We start from the raw sequence: 27159 nt of genomic DNA, 5'->3' as shown, positions 1-27159 counted from the left end.
GTTCCCAGGACTTAGTTCTCCCACCCAAACAACTATCAAACACACAAGAACTGTCTAAAATGCAAATTAATAGAAAGGAACAATGAATCTATGGTTTTGGACTTATAACACCCAAAGATATAATTTGTAACAATTACAAAAAAAAAAAAAGGTGGGAGAATGAAGGGGTATAGGAAGAGTGTATGTATATCCTACTAAAGCCAAGCTGGTATCAAATAAAAACTGCCTCCTATATATTTATAATGTTAAATTTTAACACCATGGTAACCACAAAGAAAGCATATGAAAAATATACCCAAACAGTCTACCACAGTGTGGTGTGTTGGTGAAGGGGTGTTGTATGGGAATTCTACACATGTGCATTGTTTTACAAGTTCACAGTCTCTGTAATAAAAACATATTATAAAAAAATAAGGTAGGCTGGGGGAGAAATACACCAAATATAAGATATGGACTACAGTTAGTAGTAATATTTTGGCAATGCTCCTGCATAGTTACAACAAGTGTTTCAAACAATTCTAAGTGTTGGTGTAGGGGTAATAAATGGGACCCCTGTGTGATGTTATGCATGTTTATTTTGTAACTACACAACTTCTACTATACACTTATTGTTTATGTATGTTCATGTATTAATGATACACTTCAACAAAAAAATTTTTTAAAAAAAGCTCTAAAGAATTGATGACTGGGTCTGCTTCAAGGATGCACATATATTCTCAGAATGTTCTCTAGGGCCCAGATGGAGGTGGGTATGAGGCTACAGAACTCACTCAGAGATACTTTTGAGAATAAACCTTAATTCTTTACAATGAACCTATACACAATCTGAGCTATTCCCTACGTTATTTTTCAAGTATAGTTCTAGAACTAAACAAATTCTGAAAATATGAGAAAAAAAAAATTTTAAACCCTACTGTGATCTCTGGATGTAAACATTTTATTATTTCAAAATCTAATAATCAGGGAAGCGGATGTGGCTCAAACAGTTGGGTGCCCGTCTACCACGTAAGAGGTCCTGGGTTCAGTTTCTGGTGCCTTCTAAAGAAGACCAGCAAGACAGTGAGCTGACACAATGGGCTGGCATGGAGAGCCGATGCAACGAGATGATGAAAAGAGATGACAGAATGAGGAGACACGAAGAAACACAATGAGAGAACAACAAGCAGGGAGCAGAGGTGGTTCAAGCAACTGGACCCTTCCCTTCCATTTGGGAGGTCCTGGGTTCCATTCCCAGTGCCTCCTAAAAAGAAGATGAGCAGACACAGCAAACAAAAAAGACACAGAGAGCAAGCAGCAAGTACAAACAACAAGGAGTGGGGGAGAAATAAATAAATAAAATAAATCTTTTTAAAAGAAATCTAATAATTATTAAATATATCAAGTATGGATCTTCTTGGATATTTAATGTGGCATATTTTTAACAATAGAAAAATTAGTTAAATAATATATTTATACTTATTGATTTAAAACATAGAAATGTACCCATTGATTCAACAAATATTTAAGCATTTATACTTGCAAAGCAATGCTTTTTAAAAATCACTAAAAAACTTAGGACAACTTAATTGAAATATTTATATTTATGGAAAAATAGTAAAAACGTATACCTCAAAATGTTGACAGTGGTTATCTCTAAGTGAGATTAAAGGTGATTTCTCATTTTCTTTTTGTTTCTATCTTAAAAATGTTCCACAATGAACATATATTATTTTTGCAAAGCTAATAAATTAAAGGTACTTAATATCAAATATGGTTAAAAACAATTACAGTTTTGTAATACATGAATTTCATATATTATGAATTAACTCCTATCCCTTGAGATTTAACACTTAATGAAAATTATATTAACACAGACTTTTAAATACTAGTTCTATATCTTAACACTAGCATTAATAAAAGAATTGTTATTTACTACAACATGGCTCCAACATTTCAAGAGGTAGTGAAAGGCCGTGGACTGAAAAACAGGGTTCCAGTTTTTGTCAGGTGAATAATTCAGAGTTCTTGAACAAGCTCCATAGAACCACTCCGAAAAAGAAAGGATTTCAGTGAAAATCTCTAGTGCTACTGGGTTTTAGCTATCAAGTTTACCAGTCCACAATAATTTAATGCTCCAAATCATTTCACTTTCAGTTGGCAATCATAATTTTGATCCTTATATGACTCATTGGTGACTGTAAGCTTAACAGCAGTAAGAAGAAACCTGCACTCAATTGCATGGTTCTCTAAAAAAGGAACACTTATTCTTAAGACATGCTCTTACCTTAGCAAAAAGATGATCCCTGTACTGCTGTTGAGTAACAAATTTTTTACAACATACTACACAAGCAAAGGAACTGATGACAGATCCATGTAGTGTAATAGCTGGATCGCATGGAGAATGATCAAACCTACTTGGCAAAAGAGAGGTAACATTAGAAAAGCCCATATTATAGAGGCAGTACTAAGTTTCTTCATTTGCTAGACTAAAAACACACATACATTCAGAATTTTACACTTCTCTGCTGAAATATTAAATGATGTTAAAGTAAAATCAAGTGGCTCCTATATGCTAACCAATCTTCTTGGGGGTGACCATTGGCCCAAGGTTTTGTAAAATTACCCAAGACCCAATAAAACGGGTTTAATTATGTTTTTATAAAACTGGCTAAACTTCCTAATATGAGTCAATGAGAATTACAGAGCCCATCATCTTTTCCTTCTTGTCTTAATTACTGTAATACTCACAAAACATCTTTAAATGAACCATGTAATAATAATTCCATGTGAAGATTCTATCATACCTGTTTCCTATACATTTCTTCTGATCCTTTTAATTTTTATTTTAACCAATCAACAAAAAAATGTAACTTTAAATTGCTTTGAAGACTTTAAGCAGTTAAGATACAGTATGTTCCTCAATTATTTATAAAATGCAGGAGCTCCCCTAGAGGCCTCTCTCAGTAAGAAAAGGCATCTGAAGCTAAGTGGGGGTGAGACATCTGGAAAAGGCAGCCTCAAACTTCTCAATTTCCAATCTTCCAACTATTACAATTAAATTGGGAAGTCTGTGAGGATAGATTTATATTGCTTCTAATAACACCCTCCTTTGAAATGTACTTTCTCAAGTTCCATTCTTCAAAGTTCAGTAAAGGATAAAATGTTTAATAAACAGAATATTTTAATTGTTAACTTTACTATATTTGTTCTGCCATTAGCATTTATTTTGTAATGCCAAATTACTTTTCTTTAGGGTAGACCAAGTATCTTTAAGTGGTCAGTGTCTCCTGAAATTTATATTTATGGGCTAGATTTCTCTAAAACTGATTCAAACACATATCAATGTGAAGTCTGTTTAGAATTTTATGAAGATATTTTTAGGAAGGAGTATATACTTAAAGGCTACACTCATAAAGAAGCAAGATATCACTAGAAAAATCTGCCTTCACCAAGCGTTCCAGGAAATCTAAGAAATTTAAATAAAAAATTATACCATAATAGCATAAAACAATTTGAATTTGGAATATAAAGCTATAATCACAACAGCAGAGGTGCTTCAGCTTTTCCATTTTACAAAACCACTTTGCAAAACATTTGATCTTCAGCATCCATTATTTTTACCTTTTCAAATGTCCTAAGAGAAGATGCCCATTGTCAAACTCCTTGTTACAGTGCATTATGGGGCATAAAATTGGTTTCCCTGAGTTCCTCATTTGGCCTCCTCTTCGGAATGTACTTTTTGTTCCAGAATTAATTGTGCCTGCTTTGAGTCCTGCATCAGAATATAAATTCATTAGATCCTATTTCATATACTTATCCTTGGAATGGAAATCAAAATTATAACAAAACAATGAAAATTATGCAGCATCAACTGGGTGGTCATAATTGCAATTGTTTACAACCTCTTATAAAAGATAATAATCCCAAAGTATTTGGGACAAAGAAAACCATTAACATCTCCAAATAGCATTCTCTCAGGGGAAAAATCTGTTTTCTTAAGTTCAACAGTCCAGAAATGTAAAAGATCAAATGCATTAGAAAATCAGTTGCTTTACAGAAGCCTCTGCTCCCTTCTATTCATCTATATAAATGAGTTAGCAAGGAAATTTTCTTGTAATTCTTTTCTCTTTTAACCATCTTATGCATATTACAAGGGCTAGCTATATTTTAGAGAATCTGGGTTCTACTAAAATTCAGTTAAACCATGTAACTGGAGGTGAGGGGAGGGTGAGGGCAGGGAGACAAGGGAAGAGTGGTACTTTCTGAAGAATCCAGCCACTTATCAGTCAGCTCCAACCAGGACACCAAGAACCGCAGCAATCAGTAATAACAAATTTGCAGACTACAAAGCAGAGATTGTTATTGCTCCCCTTACTATTTATCCTATTTTGACCCTTCTCTTTTTACTTTTCAAAGCCTTGGAGAGCAGTTTGCCCCCCTTACCATCTCTTAATTAATCAATTCTTCATCCCTTTCTTTCTTTATAACCTTGGTCTAACAATCATAGAATTCTTGTAGACAAATTCCCCTGGCAAAATTTTGTTTGAGGAAACTACCAACACATGATATAATACAGAAAATTTAACAGAGTTATATTGGAGAAACAAAGAATTATAAAACTGAAAGGAGGACTCTAATATTCAGATAGTTTTATTACTATATTTCTCTCTTTACTCTTGTGGATTGCTTCATTCAAATGCCCTGAGTGTAAGAGAAAACTGGATATTTATGGGCAGTTTCTACAAAGCCACTAAGCATTTAAGTAGAAAAGAATATAAATCCCTTAACATAATCTAGGTTATATGTGCTTAAGATTTCAACTGCTATTCTGCTCTTTTAGTCCTTATGGGGAGGCCTCTAAAGAACTGCAAAACTGTTTATAAACAAATGTGTCTGACAACACATTTGTACTGAACAACATAGTACTAATCATATTTTAATCTTAAAGTATTAAATGACAACATACCTTTTTATCTTTAAATTATTTAATGTGGTCAGAATTATGGCAATTTTTATTTATTGTCCATCTACATTCTAGATGTCTCCTATTAGGACCTGCATTTAGCTACAAATAGTGCCTCTGGATAAAAATAAAGTTGGAGAAAACAATCAATCAAAAGAAAATAAGCCTTCTCCATGGAAAGGCAAAACAGAGATTTAAACAACTTTTTTTCCTCAAATAGTATGTTTTTAAATGACTAAATTTCTATTTATGCAAATTGGCCCAATTTAAAGCTCCCTAAAGGGTGAATCATTCATAGTTAGAATTATTGTAAGTAAAGTACTTAAAGTATTTCTAATCAAAGAACTGAATTATAATAGCTGAGTACTCTGGAATAAATTAAATGAGTCCCTTAATGCTATTAAGTAGAATCGCACTTTTTATAATTAAAGAAAACAATGATTTATCTCTATTTTCCCCTCTTCAAAGATTTCAGCACTCCCTAAAACCCATCTATGGAATACCACCCTAACAAATACAGCCCAGTGTATTTGTTACACTGTGTATTTGCTTGCTAGAGTAGTTACTGTAGCAACAGATTCCAAACTTCATTTTCACAATCTCTGAAGAGACTAAGACTTGGGCCTCTGTCCCCAAAAAGCATATAGTCTGACAGAAGAGACAGACATGTAAGGAGAGCAATCCAATATAACAGGGGATATACTGTATTAGAGAAATGAATAAAGCACTGTGGACTCAAAGAAGGAAAGAGCTGAACCTATCACAGACACAAAAAAGAGCTAACTACAGATTCTAACTCCAGGCTCATGCTTATCAATGAGCCACGTATGACCTAAAGATATATAAAATATCAAATCTTTCAAGTCTCATATAGTCACAGCTAAATGATTGATTTGTTCACACTTAACATGCTCAGAGAAACATATAAACTGATGCTCACAAATTTGGTTTCCAGTGTATTAAAAATACTCTGACAATCTTGAGGCCAGTGATTAGGCCTAAAGGGGTATATTACTTGCCCGACAACCATACTATATGGAACCTCATATGCTAGGCTCATATGAAATAAAGGATTTTTAGAAGAGACCTTAGAAACAATAAAACCTCACAGTTCTAGCTAGTTTGCCTGTCAAAATTACTTAAGGCTCTTCCCCGAATTACAGATGCCCTAGAGGAATCTCTGGATGTGAGGCCCAGGCATCTGTGTAAAATTCTGAGTCTGATACAGCTAAGGTAAAACTATTAAGTTAGACATTAACTTCTTCTACTGAGAACTAAAAGCACACAAGAGAAATATTTTAAAACTATAAACTTTAATAAAACACCCCAAGAGGCACAATCATTTACCCTAATTCTAGGTATCTTTTGCTGAAGTAGATCTGGAATGCCAAACAAGTCTATGGTTTATCTGAATGACAGTCAGATTTGGAACCCAAGTACTAGATTTCTCTGTTCATTATGCAAATATTTATAGCCCACCTCAGCATAACATTCAATCAACATTAATCAAACATTTCTATGCTGGGCATTCTTTTTAGACACTGACACTAAAAAGCATAATAAGACTTGGTCCCTGTCCCCAAGGAGCATATAGTCTGGTAGAAGAGACAGACATATAAATAGATTAAGCCAATATAATAGAGTATATACTGTACTGAAGAAATTAATAAAGTACAATGGGCTCAAAAAGGCTGAGCAACCAAACTTACATAGAATAAATAAACCTAGAGATAAACCTAGAGGCTTATCATATATACAATGTCCATATTAACTCAGCAACCTCATCTGCGGAGCCCACAGATAAAACAAAGTTATTTATTGATCAGTTGATGAAAGTGTGACTTGAGACTCACAGGAACCTAACCTTGTATTTCCTCTAGAAGCAATGTTCAACATTTACTAATTAACTGTTCAAGGCAATTTTATAGAACAAAATTACTGTAAATAACAAGAATTGACTGTATTTTCATGAACTGCATTGAAGAATAAATAGGTAAATACTAATCCTTTAGATCTCAGCTTAAATTCCATTTTTCCTTAGAGAAGCTTTTCCTGACCTCAACTAGCCTGTTACATACCCTATCATAGGCCTATATATTACTTCATTTTAATTGCATTTATCACAGCTTTATCTTACATTTATTTGTGCAATTAATGTCTAACATCCCTACTATGCTGTGACCTTCCTTAGGATAGAGACTATGTCACATTGCATGCAACTGTATACCCAGAAACTGGTATACAGTAAGCAAGCAATAACTATTAAATACAGGAATGAGTAAATAAGCAATATCTAACGAGCTTAGGGATGACATATATTGCTTATCAACAAAATATAATTTGCGAGGGTAGGAAGGTAACTGGTAACATTATAAAATATCATTGAAACTAAATTTCAATGAAACCCTTATTAGCAACTGAATAAAAGAGACACAGTTTCTGCCTTGAGGCTTTATGGAAGGTCAGCAACTTTCGTATCCTACATTATTCTCTAAAGAATACCTGGCATTTTTAGCCACTGGTCCACACAGAGTCTTGCTGCTTCTGTATCAGAATGTCCTCGAATAAATTCCAGTTCTTGTAAACCATGAGCATGCTGAAAATCGATTTTTTCCTAAAGATATTAAGAGAAAAATCAACCTATGGTTACTTACTTTGAGAGAAAGATTTTGACACATTAATGATAAAAAATACTGATTACCCTTTATCGTCAGAATTCCGTATCTAAAAAACTACCTCAAAATAAGTCAAAATAAAGTTTCATGCTCTAAGATGTTGATCCCAATGTTCTCTATGTTTGCACAAAATTTGCTAACCTATATATATCTCCATAGGTTGTTTTAAGCAAGGACAGTTTAAGTAAATGATGATACACATATTTGATGGAAGTCATTAGAAATACTAACAAAATTTTTCAATTATGGGGAATATACTTTTGAGGTCAAATACAAACAATGAATAATTTCAATCTACATTAAAACCGTATCTGCAGAGGGAGAAAGAGACTGAAGATGAATTTTTAAATGTTAATAATGGCTATCTATGGGAATAGAATAATAAATGATTACTTTTATTTTTAAACATTTTTTAAAAATTCCATATACAGTTTGAAATATACAGAAGGAGCCTAAAATATTTACTTAGTGAACATTATTAATAACAGCAGACACTCATATAGCATTTAATATGTGGCAAACAGTGTATAAAGAATTTTGCTATTTAGATGAAGGGTGCATAAACTTTCTCCATGAAGTGTCAGACAGTAAAGTTTCAGGCTTTGCAAACCACACAATCTCTGTCACAAATACTTAATTCTAACTCTGTCATTGTAGCACAAAATCAGCTATTGGCAATATGTAAACAAATGGGTGTGACTGTGTTTCAATAAATCTTTTTTTTTTAAGATTTATTTTATTTCTCTCCCCTCCCTCCCCTCTTTGTCTGCTGTGTCCATTCGCTGTGTGTTCCTTCTGCATCCGCTTGCACTATCCTGCGGCACTGGGAAACTGTCTCTTTTTTGTTGCATCATTTTGCTGCATCAGCTCTCCGTGTGTGCGGCACCACTTCAGGGCAGGATGCACTTTTTCCATGCAGGGCGGCTTTCCTTGCAGGGCACACTCCTTCCGCATGGGAGCCCCTACACGGGGGCACCCCTGCGTGGTACAGCACTCCTTGTGTGTGGCAGCAGCACTGAGCATGGCCCAGCTTACCACACAGGTCAGGAGGCCCTGGGAATAGAACCCTGGACCCTCCATATGGTAGACGGATGCTCTATCAGTTGAGCCACGTCTGCTTCCCCAATAAAGCTTTTTTTACAAAAACAGGAATCCTGCAGGAAGTTTGCCAACCTCTGAACTAGATGCTTTATACTTTGCTAGAGGTCTCTAAATCTTTCTAATTATGTAATCTATAAATCTATCTGCACACTCTCTAATCATGCTATATCTAACAATTAACATTTATTAACCTATGTGTCAGGCACTCTTATAAAATCAGTTTACATTTAATCCTCACAATAACTATGAGGTAAGTACTATTATTGTCTCCACTTAACAATGGAAAAACAGAAGTTTACAGAGGTCAAGTAAATTGCTCAAGGATATATAACAATGTCAGGATTCAAACTCTAGCAGTCATGCTTCTAGCCACTATATTATACTAGCTCTCAAAAAAATGTATATACTTAAAAAGAAATCAGTCACAAATACTGGATTTGCAAGACAGAGGGAGAATAAGGCATGGCCTAGTTATCAATATAACAGGATATTTTATTAGACAGGGTTAAGTATAAGTGGAGGGGAAGGGAAGACGAAGATTTTAATCTCAAGAAAATCTTCTAAGCAACACTGCTCAAAAAGTACCACGATAGAATACGAATTCTCAAGGTTTTTAACACGCATCATATATATATGTATATATTTATGTATCTTTTTTTATTCTGTGATCGAATTAAATAAGTATAGAAACACCGGTATTAACACAAAATTTTAAAGATTTCTCTAATACAGAACTTGAGAAGCCTTGAAGTACTAATGGTACACTGTGATTTTCTGTCATAGAGTAGTATACAGTATCCCAACTCCAACTTAATAGATGACCAAATCCTGTTTTTTTCAAAGAGTATCCTACAAGATCAGTGCTCCAAATGCTTCCATATGTGATGGGAAACATAAACAATAGTATAATCAAAGCTAGTTTACCCAAAGAAAGCAGTAAGGCAAGCTCCTGGATAGACAACACCCAAAAACATGTTCTTACATATAAAATTAAACCATTTTTATCAAAGTTCCTTACAAGAATCCATTACAAGAAAAACTCTGAAATTAATTAAGATAAAATATTACTACATACCAGCTAACAGCCTATTTTAAACAATTTCCATTAAAAAAATTTTTTTTGAAGAAAAAGTATTCTAGCATTTCTTAACTATAGAATTTAACTCTGTGGTTATATGTACAGTAGATGCTCAAAAGTCACTTCCTGGCTAAAAGCATCCCTAAACCAGACACTCTTTCCCTCTGTAACAAAGTACTTCTACAAACTTTAGAGTTATAACATCTTGCAAGTCATCTTAAGTCATGAAATAGGCAAAGCCGGAAGCTGGTCAACTGGTCAGCACAGCACAGATCTCAAAAGTGAAGCATCCGGAAGCGGACTTGGCCCAGTGGTTAGGGTGTCTGTCTACCACATGGGAGGTCCGCGGTTCAAACCCCGGGGTCTCCTGGACCCGTGTGCAGCCGACCCATGCGCAATGCTGATGCGCGCAAGGAGTCCCGTGCCACAAAGGGTGTCCCCCGTGTAGGGGAGCCCCACGTGCAAGGAGTGCGCCCCCTAAGGAGAGCCGCCCAGTGCAAAAGAAAGTGCAGCCTGCCCAAGAATGGTGCCACACACACGTACAGCTGACACAACAAGATGATGCAACAAAAAGAAACACAGATTCCCGTGCCACTGACAACAACAGAATTGGACAAAGAAGACAACGCAGCAAATAGACACAGAGAACAGACAACCAGGTGGGGAGAGGGGGGAGGAGGAAAGAGAAATAAAAAATAAATCTTTAAAAAAAAAAAAAAAGTGAAGCATCCAGTCAAGATTTTAATGAAATTCATTTTTATTTCTTTAAAAACTTCTCCAGCACAAAAGAAGGGCAATTTACTTTAATAACGAAGCACCAACAATTTGCAAAGTTAAGGCCTTGAATATTTGGAAGACATTTTCTATGATACCTATTTTTAGGCAGGTTAGCATCCACTAGAATCCTTGAATTATTTCTATTTCATTCTCTTCCTTTCTGCTGCTGCTTTTTTTCTTTATAGCCATCTAGCTTAAAAACAGCATAACCACAATGGAATCAAATAAGAGAGAATAAAAAATCATTGATGGATAATAAGTAATGGGCTAAAACATTTGTGTGGATCAGTTTCTCCCTTAGAGAAGAATAAATTCTAGATAAATTTATTCTTTACAATTGGCTAAATAAAAAAGCTAGAAATTTCAAAATTTCAAAAAAATGTTCTCAACACCAAGATAAAATCTTTACAATAATGAATGAACATTTAAATGGGTAAAGGCTGAAACCTGCCTTGAGAGAAACCCCTAGTTGTCATAGTAACTATAAGATTCTGGGCTATATAATGAAAGCTTTTTTATCTATGTGGCCATTATCACTGCTGGGAAAAGAAGTTAGTACCACTCAGGAAATCTAAAGAAAAGGAAGTTAGCTTGCAAATAACTACTCTCTTGAAGAGATTTTTCCATGACCCATAAACATCACAAACACATTTAACGTAGTTTGGGGGGAAAATTTTTCTTAAAACTGAATAATGTTTCTGCTACAACAAAAATAATCTCCTCTCCCTTTTTGCATCTCTATATAATAAATAATTTAAATACAACAGTTAGAATACCATGCTCTAATTTTATTGGGATTACATAATAAAGTTAAAGTCCCTAATTAGCTTACTTCTAATTTCAAAGATTAGTTTATTCTATACCAGATTAGAAAACATTAAGAGGTTACAAAATTTTTTTAAAAAGGGGGTGGGGGTTACAAAAATATACAAATTCCCTTATAATAACCAAGGATTCAAAAACATGGTAAAAATTATTAAATGATTATGCTTATTCTGATCTGGGAGGTCATCTCCAACTCTATCCCTTCACAGACTTAAAGCCCAAAGCCTACAAAAGTTAAGTGACTGGTTGAAGTTTAAACAGCTGCTGGCAGAACCATGATTTGAATTTCCATTTTTAAATTCCTAGAATAGAGCTTTTTTTTTTTTTTTTAACCCAACTCTTCAACATTCTACTCCTAACACACGTGTCAGTTTTTAAAATACTTTAATTTGGGTCCTTCCAAAGCAAGTCAAGGGTAAGAATTATATCATATAAATCTAAATTAACCTTCATTTTCCACATAGCAGATCTTCTGCAACCCCTACATCAATTTGTTCCTTTTAGTAATTGATTTAATGTGAAGGAACAGGCAGTAGTTTGAGAAAGTGGTCTGGCTCTATTTGGTAGAAAATAATCTTTGAACAGTCTTTACCTACAAGGGCCCTGATAAACTCTTTTCAGTCTTGTAATAAAATGGTTCTTATAATAGACCCATAACTGATCATCTGTTTTAAGAAATTCTATAGTTTTTAACTCTCAGAAATAAGTCCATTTAATGAATTCTATTTTTCATTCTTTTTCTATATACATATACAATCAGAATCCCACAATATAACAGATGTAAAAGGCTATTATGAATTACTACTATATCGATGAGCTATCTAGGATACATGTTGAACTTGATTCTTTTTACTAAAGTTTCTCTTTACAATTTTATAACAAAACAATTCTATAATTCATTAAAACACCACTTAAAATAGCCACTTACCCGGAATGCTCTGTTCTTCTCTTCTTTCTGCTGTTTCTCCACTTCAACATGGCGGGCTAGACGAGCAAGAGTTAAAGCAACTTTATCCTTCTGATGGTCAATATAGTCTTTGTGCTTAACGTTCTCCTAAAATCACAAAAACAAATTCATTCCTTTTAATTACTAAAATTAGCTTTGGGGTAGCAGACATTCATTTACCAAAAAGCTGTTGTATTAAAGAACCATTTCTTCCTATCATCATCCATTTTCTGAGAACGTGTTTTGTATAATTTATATTTTATGTTGTATTTTGTAGGTTAGTCAAACCAGCATCTATGGCTTTAAAAATGTTAAACTAGCTGCTAAAACATTTATCATTTTATTCACTCTATAATCATCTGGATATTGAAAAGTTTTGGGTTCCTTTGCTCTAAGTCAAGGAGGTAATTATCATCAAGCCCTAACTAAGACCACACTCCAAAAGGTCTAACAGTACATCTTTGACTCTGAATTTTTAGCAATGCCTGGGCAGAAGGTATGAAAAAGAAATTAATTAAAAAGAAAAGATCTCACCTGCCACTACTAGAAAAATATAACTCCTTAGACAAATCAGTCTTATATGTACAACCTGAATATTCTCTAAAGTGGGATAGAGTTGCATCAGTCAAGTCAAACAGGAGATGTGATATTGTAAAGAAGTAGGCGGAAGTTACGTAGGAGTGAGCATATATATAAAAAGGCCAAATTGGTATTTTCCATGTGAAGCTACACCTCTGCAGTAAGAAATATTCACAGGACCACTTTGGGTAGGAGTTTCCACTCACTTCTGATCACTCAGACAGCCTTCACTCCTGTACCGAATAGCAGATTACATTCTACTAACTTTCAAATATCCTTTTCAAATATCATACGATGATGCAGATTATTAGAAATGACAGCCACAAAAATCTATTTACATATCTTTGATCCTTTCTTAGAAGCAAATGTGTCTCTTTTTCTGTCTTAAATTTAAAAGTAGTATCTATTCAGAACACAGACACTATCTTGACAGGGAAATTTAGAATACATCCTAAAAATTTTTTTAATTTAAGAAAAACTTAAATTAAGCTGAACTTAACAGAGCATGTTAGCATTCCTCACAAATGGAGAACACTTTTTAGGTTTTACATTCTAACTAAAGTCAATGCTTAGAAGGCCAGGTAAACCAAGATCATATTAATTCATGTGGGAGGTATACAAGGTATAAATTAGGGCTTAGTCACACAAACAAAAAAATCTTAGTTCTCCTTTATGCGGTTGAAAGGAGGGCTGAAATTCCTAAACAGAAATACTTTAGATTTATCTGGAGACTAAAAGCAGCAGAAAATTACAATGGCAAGAGGATATTTCAAGTTGTGACACTTCTATCAAACCACCAAATATTTTCTACTCGAACAGTGACTCATCTATGCAGTCAGGTGGGTGTCAAGAATAGGAAATGGGATTTTCTCTCTCTCTAAATATAGTTCCTCAGGTGTCACAACAAAAATTAATATTACGGAGACAGGACGAATACCATATTTGGATAAATTAATTTTAATCCAGGAAGAGCTACAGTTGAATTAATGGCTTCACTATCATTTTATTTCTTCCTAGCAGAACAAAAGAGCATTTTTAATTACTTCCACCAATGCTTTAATGCCAAATAGCTGCATAGTAACTTAATATGAAATCATAAAATCAAATTCCAGGACTGTTCTTCTTAGACTTAGGAGATGGATTTGCCATCTCCCCCAAAGCCTATAGTTTGAATTAGTATTTAGGTTGTTGAATCTTTTCAAAGAAAGGTCAGGCTTCTTAATATGTAACTTCTTGAGCTAGAACTGGAACTGGCTCTGAATCCATGGTAAGAATACGAGCTTTCAGGGTCATCCTCCTTGAAGCATTTAGTGTGGTCGGCCTAGACTAACATCTATATAAGATAAATAGCATTGAAGAGTCCTGAGGGCTATTTTCCCTTGATAGCAAATGATCAGCAAGAAAATGCTGTCCTCTCATTTTGGGGGACAAGCACGGGAAAACATCAGTGGTCACCAAAACTGCATAAGAGTAAGAACACAATCTCATGTTAATAACTTTAGTTCCCTTAGTCTCTCATATTGAACAAATTTAGCCTCGTTAAATGTTGCTGTACTGTCTTCTGATTTTTCCTACAGACCAAAAACCACTTCAATAGAAACCAGTTCAGATTGTGAACTCAATTATAAATCCTAATCTCTTAAAAGATTATTGGTAGTCACGTCTAATGGCAATCCCACTAGTTAGACAACAACTTCACCAAAGTAATTGCTTTCATTTACTAATCAGATTTAATGAGCTAATAAAGATTTCTTGGAAATTGCTAAAATTTCTAACATTGCTGTGCAAGAGTGATCTACTATGTGAACTTTAAAATAAGCATACAAATTGCTAATTGGGCAAATTAATGACAATATGGTACAAAATCCCACTAATCAATAAAGTTATAATCTGTTAAAACTTATATTTCAATGTCTTTTTTCCCATCATTTACATTTTTAAGTGAAAATGACTAAATTTTTGTAAATATATGTATAAAATATAAAATAAACATATAGAAATGTAGGATTTCGTTTAAACCGCTAATTTATACCTCATAAAAAGGTTTATATATATCTTTCATAAATATAAATGGAAATTTTGTATCTAGGAGAAACATGATCTAAATTATACCTAACTTTTTAATATCAAGATATCAATATGGGGAAGCATACTTGGCCCAATGGAAAGGGCGTCTGTTTACCACATGGGAGGTCCGCAGTTCAAACCCTGGGCCTCCTTGACCCATGTGGAGCAGACCCATGTGCAGTGTTGATGTGCACAAGGAATGCCGTGCCATGCAGGGGTGCCCCCGCATAGAGGAGCCCCACACGCAAAGAGTGCGCCCCGTAAGGAGAGCCGCCCAGCACAAAAGAAAGTTCAGCCTGCCCAGGAATGGCGCCACACACATGGAGAACTGACGCAGCAAGATGATGCAACAAAAAGAAACACAGATTCCAGTGCCACTGACAACAACAGAACTGGACAAAGAAGAACACACAGCAAATGGACACAGAGAACAGACAACTGGGGGAAAGGGGAGATAAATAAGTAAAAAAAAAAAAAATCTTAAAAAAAAAAAAAGATATCAATATGTATGTGTGCATATCAGTCGAGAATTAGGGCAAGTCATTTTCAGTTCAACAAGCTTAACAGCAATTGGGAAAATATTTTTACATCGGTTTGAGGCCAAACACCAAAATTACCTTAAAATAAAAAGCATTAGCAAAAACACTTAAAATTTTGTGTTATTTTCCTTTAATTACATGTATGCCTTTTTAAGACAAAAAAACAAAAAATCAGCCAAAGCATATCTGATTGCATTAGAAATGTTATTTAAAATATTAAAAGTATATTTAGTCAAATTAAAGCTGAATAAGCTTAAAAAAGATAATTATTAGTTTGGAATTTAAGTATAGAAAGCAAGATTAACTTTTCCAGACAAAAGATAATTTCTTAATGTTTAATAAATTTGTTTAAAAGAAAGCTAATTATGCCCCAGAGAAGTTTTAGTAAAACGTGAATTTCTACCTGACTTGTCTCAGATGAATGCATAAATTAAGTGGGCTTTCCTTTAAAATTCATCTCCAAATGCCTATTTCTAGAACAAATTGCTCCTAATCCTGATATGTATTACAGTTTAGGAAGCCAAGTACCATTTGTCTGCCAACTCCCCTCTGGTAGTTAAAGAGGCTTTGGTATCGAACACTGACAAAATGATCTACAATCTATTTCACATAACTCTTCTAAACAGGCCCCATGAATATGTTTCTTAAATATTAAAGATAGGCAAATACTTCACTTTGCTCTTCACGTATCTGCTCACCCAAAAGTTGAGCCTGTAAGTAATTTCTTATTGCAGTAATTAGCTCAATCAGTCTTCTAAGTATTTGTCAAGATCAACGCAAAGGAAATTCAGAATTAAAAGAGTAATTCTGTTTTTGCAAAGCAACTTCTAAAACTCAAAATTGAAAAGCAGGGCTTCACAGAATAACTTGTTTTTATGATAGCTTGTGGCATTATATCAGATAATGATATTTTAATGATTAAAAATGGCTTATATTTCTGAATTACTATTACTAATCTTTAAAAAGTACTTTAGTTCTTGAGTAACTAACATAAAACTACCGAAATCTGCATTTTCTATAAAATTACTTTAATGAAAATATACAGTCACTAGACCTCTCTGAAATGGAATAATTCTACTCCATATATCACACAGGTGATTGTGTGAGTATGATATAATCTAGAAGAATGTGCTCTGTGAAAATAGTTACTACCTGGAAAAGTGACTCAAAAACCCAGTTTCCTTTATGACTCAACAAAGGCATTTTCCGGCTACTAAAAAAAAAAATCAATTAATAAGGGATAATGAAATTTGCAATGGTAGGACGAGGGTGAAGGACAGGGAGAGGATAGATAGAATAATACGAATTAGAGGTTAACTTAACATCTCCCTGGATGTTAGCTGGCACTAATTAGGAAAGAGGGATACCAACTGGAAAGTGAGTTTCCTCCATCATCTTTATCTCTACATAAGGGATCTTGAGTTCAAAGAAAGTACAAATAAGCAATCAGCAAAGTCAGATGAAGTAATGTATTGAATCATCACATTATCCATCTGAATAGTGCACTTGGCTTGAGAAGAATTACTCAACTCTATTACTTTATAAAAACTCAATTTCAGTCTGTTTATTGCACATCCTAAACTTTTGTCTGTAGTCTGGTCTGAAGTTTGTACCTCCATAAATTCTGTTTACCTCAAGTACCTTTTATCCAGCTTTATAACTCAAACCATATCCCAAATAATATTTTGAAAAGCAACAAGTTTTCTCAAGAATTTTATATTCAAATACAGCTAGAGCAGACGACATAAACACAGCAAAGCATTACAATATTTATTTACCATCTCCAGCAGCAAAGCTTTGGAACCAGGAATCCCTTTTTTGTACAAAGCAATCTCCTCTCCATGCCAACTAATTATTGTTTACAAATACAAAGTACACAGAGTATCTGCTTTAAATGAACAAATTTAAAACCATACATACAGATACACCTCATTCTGTAACATACTTTAGTTAAGAAGGCTAGTATCACCAAACCTGTTAAATTAAGATTCCTCCTGTGTTGTCTTCTGGGTTATTTGTCAGTATCTATTTTCTATAAAAATCCCCTCCTAAGAATGACTTTGATCCTCAGTACAAGACAAAAAAAAAAAAAAAAAAAAAGGAAAAGAAAAATCTTATGTAACTTTTGAACTTCACAGAATTTTAAAATATCAATTTTTTAACCCTGAGTGCCAATGCTCTGCCTTTCGCACAGAAAGAAAAAGAATGAACCATAGAGAGAAGGGAAAAAAAGTCAAAGTAGCAACAGCAAGGAAAGAAACTCAAACCAGAGAAAAAACAGGAAGGTGACAAAATGTATTTCACCTGCTGCTGGAGATACCACCGGCACAAGGCTCAGTTCCTTCTTCAATACGTTTTAGAAATAACTTCATTTCCCCCAAGTTCACCCTTAAATTATCTCTAAGTCAACACACATGGACATTACCCATTTTTAGTTACACTGAGCATACCCTGCCAAGAGTTGGTCCAAATACCCATTACGAGATGCCACATTCTACTTCAATGGCATTATCTTGCCCATCTACCCATGCCTCAGTCATTTCTCATTGCTTGAGCTGCCTCTGGGGCTAGAGGTGCCCGCCTGAGAGCTCTCCTTGGGTTTAGTTATGGGAAGAATAGGAATAAATTGTTCTAGATGTCCATTGTATGCTATGGTAAAAACCAAACTTTAGACAGACTAATTCTATAACCATGCAAGTAATGGTAATACTTTTTGAATATGCAGGAACCAGTATATTTTCACAAGTAATTTATCCCTTCTTCAGCTTCATCTCTTCTAATTCTATCCCCATAAACTGTCTCTTACAGTGGTTTCCATGCCTTCGGGAAATACTAATTTTTCCACCTGAATGCCTGGCTCCTGTTTCTCAACCAGATCAACTAATTCTTCCTTAGACATCCTCAAAAACTCAATTCAAGCAGTTGTGAGAAAAAAGCTTCCCAGACCACAGAGATTCCTCTAAAAAACAATAATTGACACTATATTGTCATTTGTTTCTTCTCCTAAAGGAAGATACTTTCTCTTATTAATCCCCCAAGTATCCCGACTTCCTAAGTGCCCAGCTGTACATATATTGAAAAAGATGCTTGACAAATAAAAGAACTGTTTCCAACAGATACAAAATGACAAAATGCCATTAAAAATTGTATGCACATATATATCAACACATCCTAGTTCTTCATTCTACATTCTATTTTCTTGAGGTTTATTACAAACATTTCTTAGCCTGCACTAGAGAAAAGAGGCTATTTTACTTTAAATTTACCTTTCAATGACAATCCATTGCTGGGCTTCTAATATAGCTTAATGGTTCAGCCTTAAAAAAATTATAAAAAAGGGGAACATGATCTGATGGTATGAAATGAAATATTTATAGGCTATTAATTTTTTTCCCCACAGTCAAAAGAAATCTAAGAATGTCATTAGAAAGCACACAACTACTAAAAAAAGGAAGCCTACTTTAGACTTAAGAGTTTTCAAAGTACTTCTGAGTATTACACCTCATTTGAGAGTAGAAAAACTGAGACTCAGAGACTGAGACTTGATAATACTCTGATCAAGATCTTTGGAATTCAAATACTATGTGTTGCGCAATATTCCACCTTCCTTCCATTAAGCCAACATCTTTAAGATGCCAGTAAAATACAATTTTCAAAGGTAAATCTGAAACACAGTAAGTATAAAACAAAATGGGCAAAATAAAGAAGAAAACAAGCAGTAAGAACTATGCATACAATCATCAGTGAGGAAAAGGAATGGGATGCAAATAAGCCAATGACCAAGAATCCAGAATAATAATCATAGCCCAGCAATGTGAAGCCTTAGTGGGAAAACTAAGAGGATAAGTTACTAATCTGACAACTAAAATAATCTGGAATTGGTTAATATAAATCATCAAGTACAAAGGGATGAGCATAGTTATAAATGAAAAGTTTAGGAAAGAAAAAAGATTAGTGTATGTCAAAACAATTTTTAAGAATGTTGAAAGGGGCTTGAAAAACATACGAAGGCAGTAGCCTCACAGAGTGTTGAATTGGGACACTGACTGTATAATCTATATTCAAAGCCCCTTTCCATTACTTGAATAATTGCATAATGTCTCTAAGTTTCACGCCCTCATTTGCAAAGTGAGGGTGAATTTCTACTTCAAGAGTACCTTGCACTAGGACAGAGCTAGGTTCTCTCTTCTTCCTTCCCTGGCAGGAAGACAATTAGACACAAGGTTTTCAAGTGCTTCCAAACAATGGTCAGAATGTATTTTTGTCAAAAGCTTAAAAAAAGGTGCTATTAAAAGCCATTAAAAAAAAAAGACCATTCAATACACAAGGCCAACTCTCCACTAAGAATCTAAATGAGACTACTTACAGATTATAACCACATTCTATCCAAAGTAGAAAGGAGCAAGCTGTACATTTAACAGTAAGAAACTTAATGTAATTAAAATGTTAAAATGGAACTGAAAACCTGAAACTACAGTGACTTGGGGGATGTTTTAGTCCATCATCTACATCATAATTAACTAATTAAAAGAGGTATGGGGGAGTGGGCGTAGCCCAGTGATTGAGCACCTGCTTCCCATATACAAGGTCTCAGGTTCAATCCCTGGTATCTCCTAAAAAAATTTTTTTAAATTTTAAAATTTTAAAATAATAAAGATATAGATAAAGGGACCACAAGAACTATTTAACACATTATATTATAAACCAAGATAACGTGAAACACAGCTCTCACAGATAACAGTGGGAGTTAACAAGATGTAGCCCTTGAAATTGAATGCCATGAAAGAGCCATGCTTATGAGTAATGAAATAAAACAGAAAGCATATGGCAATTCATGAGGAAAGCATAGCATATGAGTCTTATAAAAAGATAACTATAACATAACTCTTAAGCAATAACACTGGAAACATTTAAGATCAATATAAAAAAATTTTTAAATCACCAAATATAATGCATTAACTTTTAATTCCACCAAGGAATATGATCAGGAATATTAGAAAACTCAATACAATGTAAGAGATCTCCAAAGTCCTAAAAGAGAATGTACAGACAACCTGAGAACTCTTGTTGAACTCTTGACAAGGCATTAGATAATCAAGAAACCATTTGAAATAGTTACCTCAACAAAAACCAGTAAAACTCTTAAGACCTAGAGAAAAATGGTTAACTTTAAGATACAATATCAGCGCTGTACTATAGACAAGTCTATGGTGATGAACCTAAAATTTTTATAAGATGTATTTGGCAATAAACTATGTACTAATACATCGGTGTGAAGAGTATTTAGAAATGAGAATACTGTTATTAAATAAGAAAGCATTCTTGTTTAATTTATAAATTGATGAAATTCAACAGCCAGGGAAGATAATTTGAGAGATAAGACTGAACAAATTTTTTAAAAAGAGAACATTATGAGGGAAAACTAGAAAAATCCTTTACATTAATACTTAAGCCATGGTATGTAAATATACAAACACAAAACCACACCAAAACCCAGGCTACTATATACTGGTAGAATAAAAAATATAACCTGTATAAAACAGAGTAAGAGAAGACAGACATAGATTTGGAAAGAGATGTCTTATACAGGTGAAGATTAAAACATAAAGAATAAAATAACTGAGGTTAATATCAAAAGGACATGGTTAGACTGTAAATGCCTCCAGACATACCACAGGAACCAAACATCATTTCCAGTAATAATCTCAACGGCACCAACATTACTAGAAAATCAAGAAAAAAAAAAGTACGAAAATATCATCTCCACTAATAGGAGAAAAAAGATTTAATAAAGGAATATTCTCATCGTTTATCCAAGAAAGGAAATACCATAAATGAATATTTTAAGTTTACAAAATCCATTATATCTGGAAAAATAAAAGATTTGCATTCAATACAATGATCACCACCAGTTTACTGATAACTTCCACCTATATTTTAAAATTAAGATTGAATTGTGTATCTACTAGTGAAAAATGACATAGAAAGGATCTGGCAAACTGAAAGCCATGCACAAGATGCATAGATAGTGTTGTGAGAATTACTGGACTAGCCACTATCATAAATACAGACTAAGTTTCAAGACAAAGGAACCTGAACAGTGCAAGTGTGGGGCAAAATATGCCTCACATTTAAAAAAAAAAAAACTTCAATTATTGCAGTCTTTAAACTATTTCTACATAGGTCTAATCCATGATTTGAAACCTTCATCAGAATCCTAAAATCAATGTATCCATAAGAATTAATGTGTGATTTATCTCATTCATATTAGTTCACACAACTATATTAGTATACAATTTTATAGCTAAAAGGGATTCTGGAGTGTGTCTATTCCAACCTCCTTGTTACTACAGTACCTGAGAGGTTATTCTGGATGAATTAGGCCCTTAAGAAGGGCATTATCAAGCAGGTCACTTAGGTATCATTCAACAAATTATTAGTGTAGTACTAATGTAGTGTACTAAATAGTATCCAAGTAGCCTGAAAGAGTTCATGTTCTCCTTAAATGTCATTTTGAGAGCTAAGAAATAAATGGAATTGTACTGATAAAGAAGTTGCCACACAGTAATAAAATAAAAGTTTAAATGCAATTTTACTGACAAGGAAGCTGCCACAGTCTAAAGAAATAAATTTGTCAGCAAATTCACTGCGTTTTTCTACTATCCTTGCTTCTACCAAGTAATCACATCTACTTGTCAAATGTAAGTTGTATTACCATGCCTAAGAACAAGGTTAAATATAAGACAAATGAGTCAGAAAACCTAAAACATACAGATAAAAACAAAGCTGCCATAATGCCCAGAAAACTGGGTCAATCACTAATAACTAAAAACTACTGTAAAGTTAATTAAATAAGGGAGGGATAACTGCAACCTTTTGAAATGATTCAACAGTGCTATAAGGAAAACAACATTCAGGAGAGTACATTTATATACTTATATAGTGCAATTGTACAGATGAAGGTAATAAAATACAAAGATTAAACATTGTACACAATTCACATACATACCACCAGCAACACATGCAAGACAGCAAAATGTTAAGTTTAAAACAAAAATGTGAAATTTTAAAAAGGCACTTCATATAACAATTAATGGAACCAGTATTTCTCGTACATAGTAAGACATAATATTGTCTCCATATACATTTTATACCCAGTCAAAAAAAAAAACACTTTGAAGAAAAAAGGATCATTAGATGCACTCCTTTTGAGAATACCAAGTCATTAAACTTCCAAGTATTCTAAGGTCTCCTACAGAACCTAGAGGTATCTGAACACCAGAGGATTTTGCCACAGACTCTGCACACAGCAGGCACAATATGAATACTTATTATTTGACTAATTAGGAGTTCCATACTCTGGTCTATTGGGGTTGTCTCCCTAGACCAGGTCCCTGTTTTTAGTTTTGTAACACCATCATCATTCAAGTATGCCAGAGAAAGATTTAAAAATAAAAAGGTTAGGATATTGTGTCTTCTGCAGCCAAGAAACGACTTTAATCTATAGCTGAAATCTATTCTCATTCTAATGTAGTCTGTTTCCAACTCCACTCAACTGCCAAATCTCTTTGGAAGTTACCTATTTGGGTCACCAATTTGATGATTTTCCAATACCTTTACTGTCAGGAAAACTGAATTTTCTGGAGATGCTTGGGCCTATCAATGCGAGAATGGTAAAGCAATGTCACTTATTATTTTATTTTTTTTACTAAACAACAGAAATATAATTAAGAGGAAAATTAAAAAATGATAGTCTGACAAATAATCTAATAAAAGAGCACAGGAAGCAGAAATGCCAAAGCAGTTTCAGAGAGTCTCATCTTCAAGCATCATTTATCTTGGTTTGGGTTTTAGAAAATATGAGTATCTCAAATTGTCAAGTCAGGGAGGGAAAGGTAGAGAAATGGAAAAGTGGGAACAGTTTGAAGAGCTTTAGCTAGTTGAAAATACCTATATGCAGCTATAAAGAATGGTGCCAAGGTCTCCCTCTCTACTGAGTGGAATGGCTAGTCCTTTCATAGAAAAGAGCTTGAATGGTGTAGTATACATTATGAGCTACAAAAATCCACGTGTGACTTCTTAGGCCCTTGCTTCTTTTCAGTTAATCAATGCTCTTCTAAGCATTCAATTTGAAAGACAGTTTCTAGAGTACTGGTATGGACCTAAAGCAGAGAAAGTAAAACTTAATATAGAAAAATAAAGTAATTGTTCCTCCTCTAGGTACGACTTGACTAACTCCAAGATATCCTTCATCAAGACCGTAGTTTAAGCTTAATCAACAAATAGGACATAATTTATCAATACAATACCCTGATATCTGACAAAACAAAATAACTTCTAAGTAGGAAAATTTGAGTTTTCAACTTCTATAACATAAATAGGGAGGAAGAAAAGTAATTAAAAAGGATGCTAAACATGGTTATAATGATGAGAGGGAGTAAGTTTCTAGTATAACTATTAAAAGACTTGTACCAAGAAAATGTTATTTACTGCTATGTAAGAACCAGGGCAAGAAGAAACCAAAACCACATGAACCAGTGCTATAATCCACTAACAGTATACTCAAAATATTTTCATCAAACAGATCCAAGAAGTTATAAAATTATATGTCAATAAATTTTTTTCTGGCTACCAAGCACACAATAGCAGGTGATACAGTGAGACCCCTCTAAGGGCTGGTATACCATTACAGCCACTACCTTGCGATTAAAGAGAAGATACTGCAGAACATATTACTGAGGTATCTGCTGCCAGTTCCAGTATGATAGAGAACTCTTACTAGGACCAACAGGATCAAAAAGATAAGCCATCTCTCATGGTAAGAGTTTGACTAGATTACAGTTCCAATTAACAAAGAATACGTCACTGAAGTCTTGATTTCAGCCTTACATGAAATCATTAGTGGATACCATCACATATGAATAGATATCCAGAAACAAAACTGTGTTGCTTATTCTCTTTACTCCATTATTCAGTTATGCTCTAGACCTCATGGATTTCTCAACAACATCTAGACTTTAGGCATCCCTCTTTACTAAAATAAGGGGACCAGATTGTGTGTTGTTTGAAATTCTTGCTCTTTAAGTGTTTAGAATTGCATGCCTGGATGGTGTGAATAACAGGCTTTTCCCCCAGGGCACTAGTGTGCCTATCTTTTTATTTAGATTACAGTAAATTACCAACTTCAAAGAGTTAACTGTTTAGAAGGTAGGCTTGTTTAGGAAGGCCAGCTTGGTGAAAGGCCCATGTTACAGTGAAAGACCACTATGACAGTGTCTCACAGCTTGTTGATAATGAAAATGTGACGGGTCAAAGAGCATTAGATGACGACAGTGAATTCTCTCACATGTAGCTTTGTTAATGGTTAATGGTATGGTGGCCATCAGAGTATGGGGATGTGAAAATTTCTGCAGATGTCACAGACAAGGTCTTTTTCCAGCTGGTGTCCACTGTAGATCTGTAACATCTAGTCATCACACTGGAAGCAAACTGGATTTGGCAAAATTTGACTTGATTTTTAGCTCTTGTCATATCGATTTCAAGGTTGATTCACAAGTCTCATAGAGCTTGAGAGTAGAATGGACTCTTAGTGAGTTGATTATCCTAACATAGATTGTAACAGATTCATAATTTTGTAAAGTCTTTTAAACTGAAGCCAGAACAGGGAGGTACTGGTGATCTAAAAATGATGTGCCTCTACCCTTAGTAAAAGGAGATCTAATAGAAGGTCATGTCAAGATCCTAAATCTGCTAGTCCTCAGTTTACCAGTAAGATTTTCCTCAGGAACAAAGCTATGTATTTTCCTTTAATCACAAGAGGGTCATATTTCTGAGTGTCTTCCTCTGGACTTACTCTGAACAAAAAAATAACAAACTTTTGTTCGACCCTCCTCAGACAAAAGTCTCCACTGCTCACTTGGCCAACAAAGTGTTAAGTCTATTTATTATATACTTTATTCCAAAAGTCTAGAATTCACATGTCAGTTGTGGTTACTCCAGATGTATTCAGCTTTGGAGATAACCTCCTACCTATAGAACTGTCTGAGAGAGAGAAGCATGTAAAAATAGTTAGAATCTTGAATGGCTATTCTGCTGAACATCAACAGATGATTAATTCTTGTACCCATGGCGTTCTGGGGACATTCCCTTTTTTCTATATCTATAGGGGTGGTTTCGGGGTTTGTACCAATTCCCTTTGGAATATCCCCTGTTGTAATAATGTGTTTTCTGATCATGACTATAAAAGTATCGATGCTGGTTAGAGTATCTGTTGTGATCTTTATAATCACTTTCTTTTACACTGTTTTCTTCTGCAACAACAGCATTCACATCTTGTCCAAAGAGGGAAGTACCATCAAAGGGCAAGTGTGAGATCTTCTCCCGTGTCTTCTTAGTGAGAGATGTAAGTCGGAGCCAGGCTTGCCGTCTGTAGTCTACTGCCATGGCCATAACTCTAACTACAGAGTCCATTATGTCCCTAGTAGTACAAAGCTGCCAAAGGCCCGCATCCATGCCATCAGATATTATACATCTTGCTTTTCCACGGTCAAACTCTGGGTTGTGAACCAGATCTTCCATGTCTTCCCAGAGTTTACGCTGATATTGAGTCATATAAGCCATGTAGCTGGCAGCTCGAGCTGCAATAGAAGCAGCGTGGTAGAACCTACAACCCATGACCTCCATTTCTTTTGAGGTAGAATCTAGAGGGGATGTTGTGTTTCCTCTTTTGCTGTGCTCTAAGGCTTCTACAATGGGGCCCTCAGCTGGTGGATTTGGTTGGAAAGGAGAGGTGTCCTTAGCAACAGGATATACCCTGTGTCCCATGAAGGAAGACGGATGGCAATCAGCAGGATCTTTAAAAACCTCAGTGGTGGCAATTCTCAGAAGAGGATGTAATGGAGGAACTAAACGTTTCTTAGAGGCCACACAATCAGGTTTTCCTTCACATGACTCTGCCTCTGGTTGTAATGTTACTCTCTTTATGACACCTCTTTGTTCCATTCTCTTCAAAAGACCTGTGAAACTAGACTGGCTATAGTCGGCTGGCTGCCCTTTGTCATCTGATGAAGGAGATTTGCAGTCAGACTCTTCTTCAACTGTGGATAAATTTTCATCCTTAGAGGTAGACATGTCCCAAGGAACTGAGGGGTCCTCACTTGGCCTAGAATGATGAAATCTAAAACAGCTCCTGGATTGTAGATCACGTATCACTCTAGACATCTCAGCCACTTGTGTCTGGAGATAGAGTATGGCATCCTGTCCATGCTGTGTGGCTGAAGAAGACTGTATAGATAAATCCTCCTTGACCTCTGAAGAGGCCAAAGATTCTTGGGGGACCAGAAGTAGAGATGAAGGTAGAGTCTGATTATTTTGTGATGATTTAGGTGTCTCTGTCTCAGAAATGATAAAATCTGAATTATTTTGATCATTTTTCTTGTTCTCCAATGGGTTCTCCACAGAGGAAGGTTGAGAAACTATCCTTTGTGGACTGCTGGAGCAACTCCCAGAGGAGGAGCTGCTATCTCCAATGGGAAGAGGAACACTGCAGCTAGAGCACATTTCTGGGCGATGATTCTCAGAGGATGGCACCTTAGACTCAGGCATTCTCTGGGTTATCCACATGAATAAGA

General features: G+C 34.7%; 1 protein-coding gene across 14 annotated transcripts in view; it reads right to left on the bottom strand.

The window, feature by feature from the left end:
• LOC101415012 (E3 SUMO-protein ligase ZNF451) overlaps nucleotides 1–27159 on the bottom strand; it is an 83166-nt gene that overhangs the window by 45554 nt on the left and 10453 nt on the right. For 12 of the 14 annotated variants that reach the window (XR_001119039.3, XR_011650075.1, XR_011650076.1 and 9 more), the window contains exons 4-7: nucleotides 12327–12452; nucleotides 7445–7556; nucleotides 3601–3751; nucleotides 2264–2390 (exon numbers count right to left, since the gene is read on the bottom strand). Coding sequence is in view for 10 of the 14 variants with exons in the window: in XM_004465343.3 (XP_004465400.1) it covers nucleotides 2264–2390; nucleotides 3601–3751; nucleotides 7445–7556; nucleotides 12327–12452 (516 nt within the window). In the remaining 4 variants the exon portion in view is untranslated. Of the gene's footprint in view, nucleotides 1–2263; nucleotides 2391–3600; nucleotides 3752–7444; nucleotides 7557–12326; nucleotides 12453–24875; nucleotides 26682–27159 lie in introns of those variants that run through there. The other 2 variants (XM_071218529.1, XM_058306918.2) reach the window with 1 other exon arrangement.

This window comes from Dasypus novemcinctus, chromosome 11 (assembly GCF_030445035.2).
Source record: "Dasypus novemcinctus isolate mDasNov1 chromosome 11, mDasNov1.1.hap2, whole genome shotgun sequence".
Lineage (NCBI taxonomy): Eukaryota > Metazoa > Chordata > Mammalia > Cingulata > Dasypodidae > Dasypus > Dasypus novemcinctus.
This window is presented reverse-complemented; position numbering and strand designations above follow the sequence as displayed.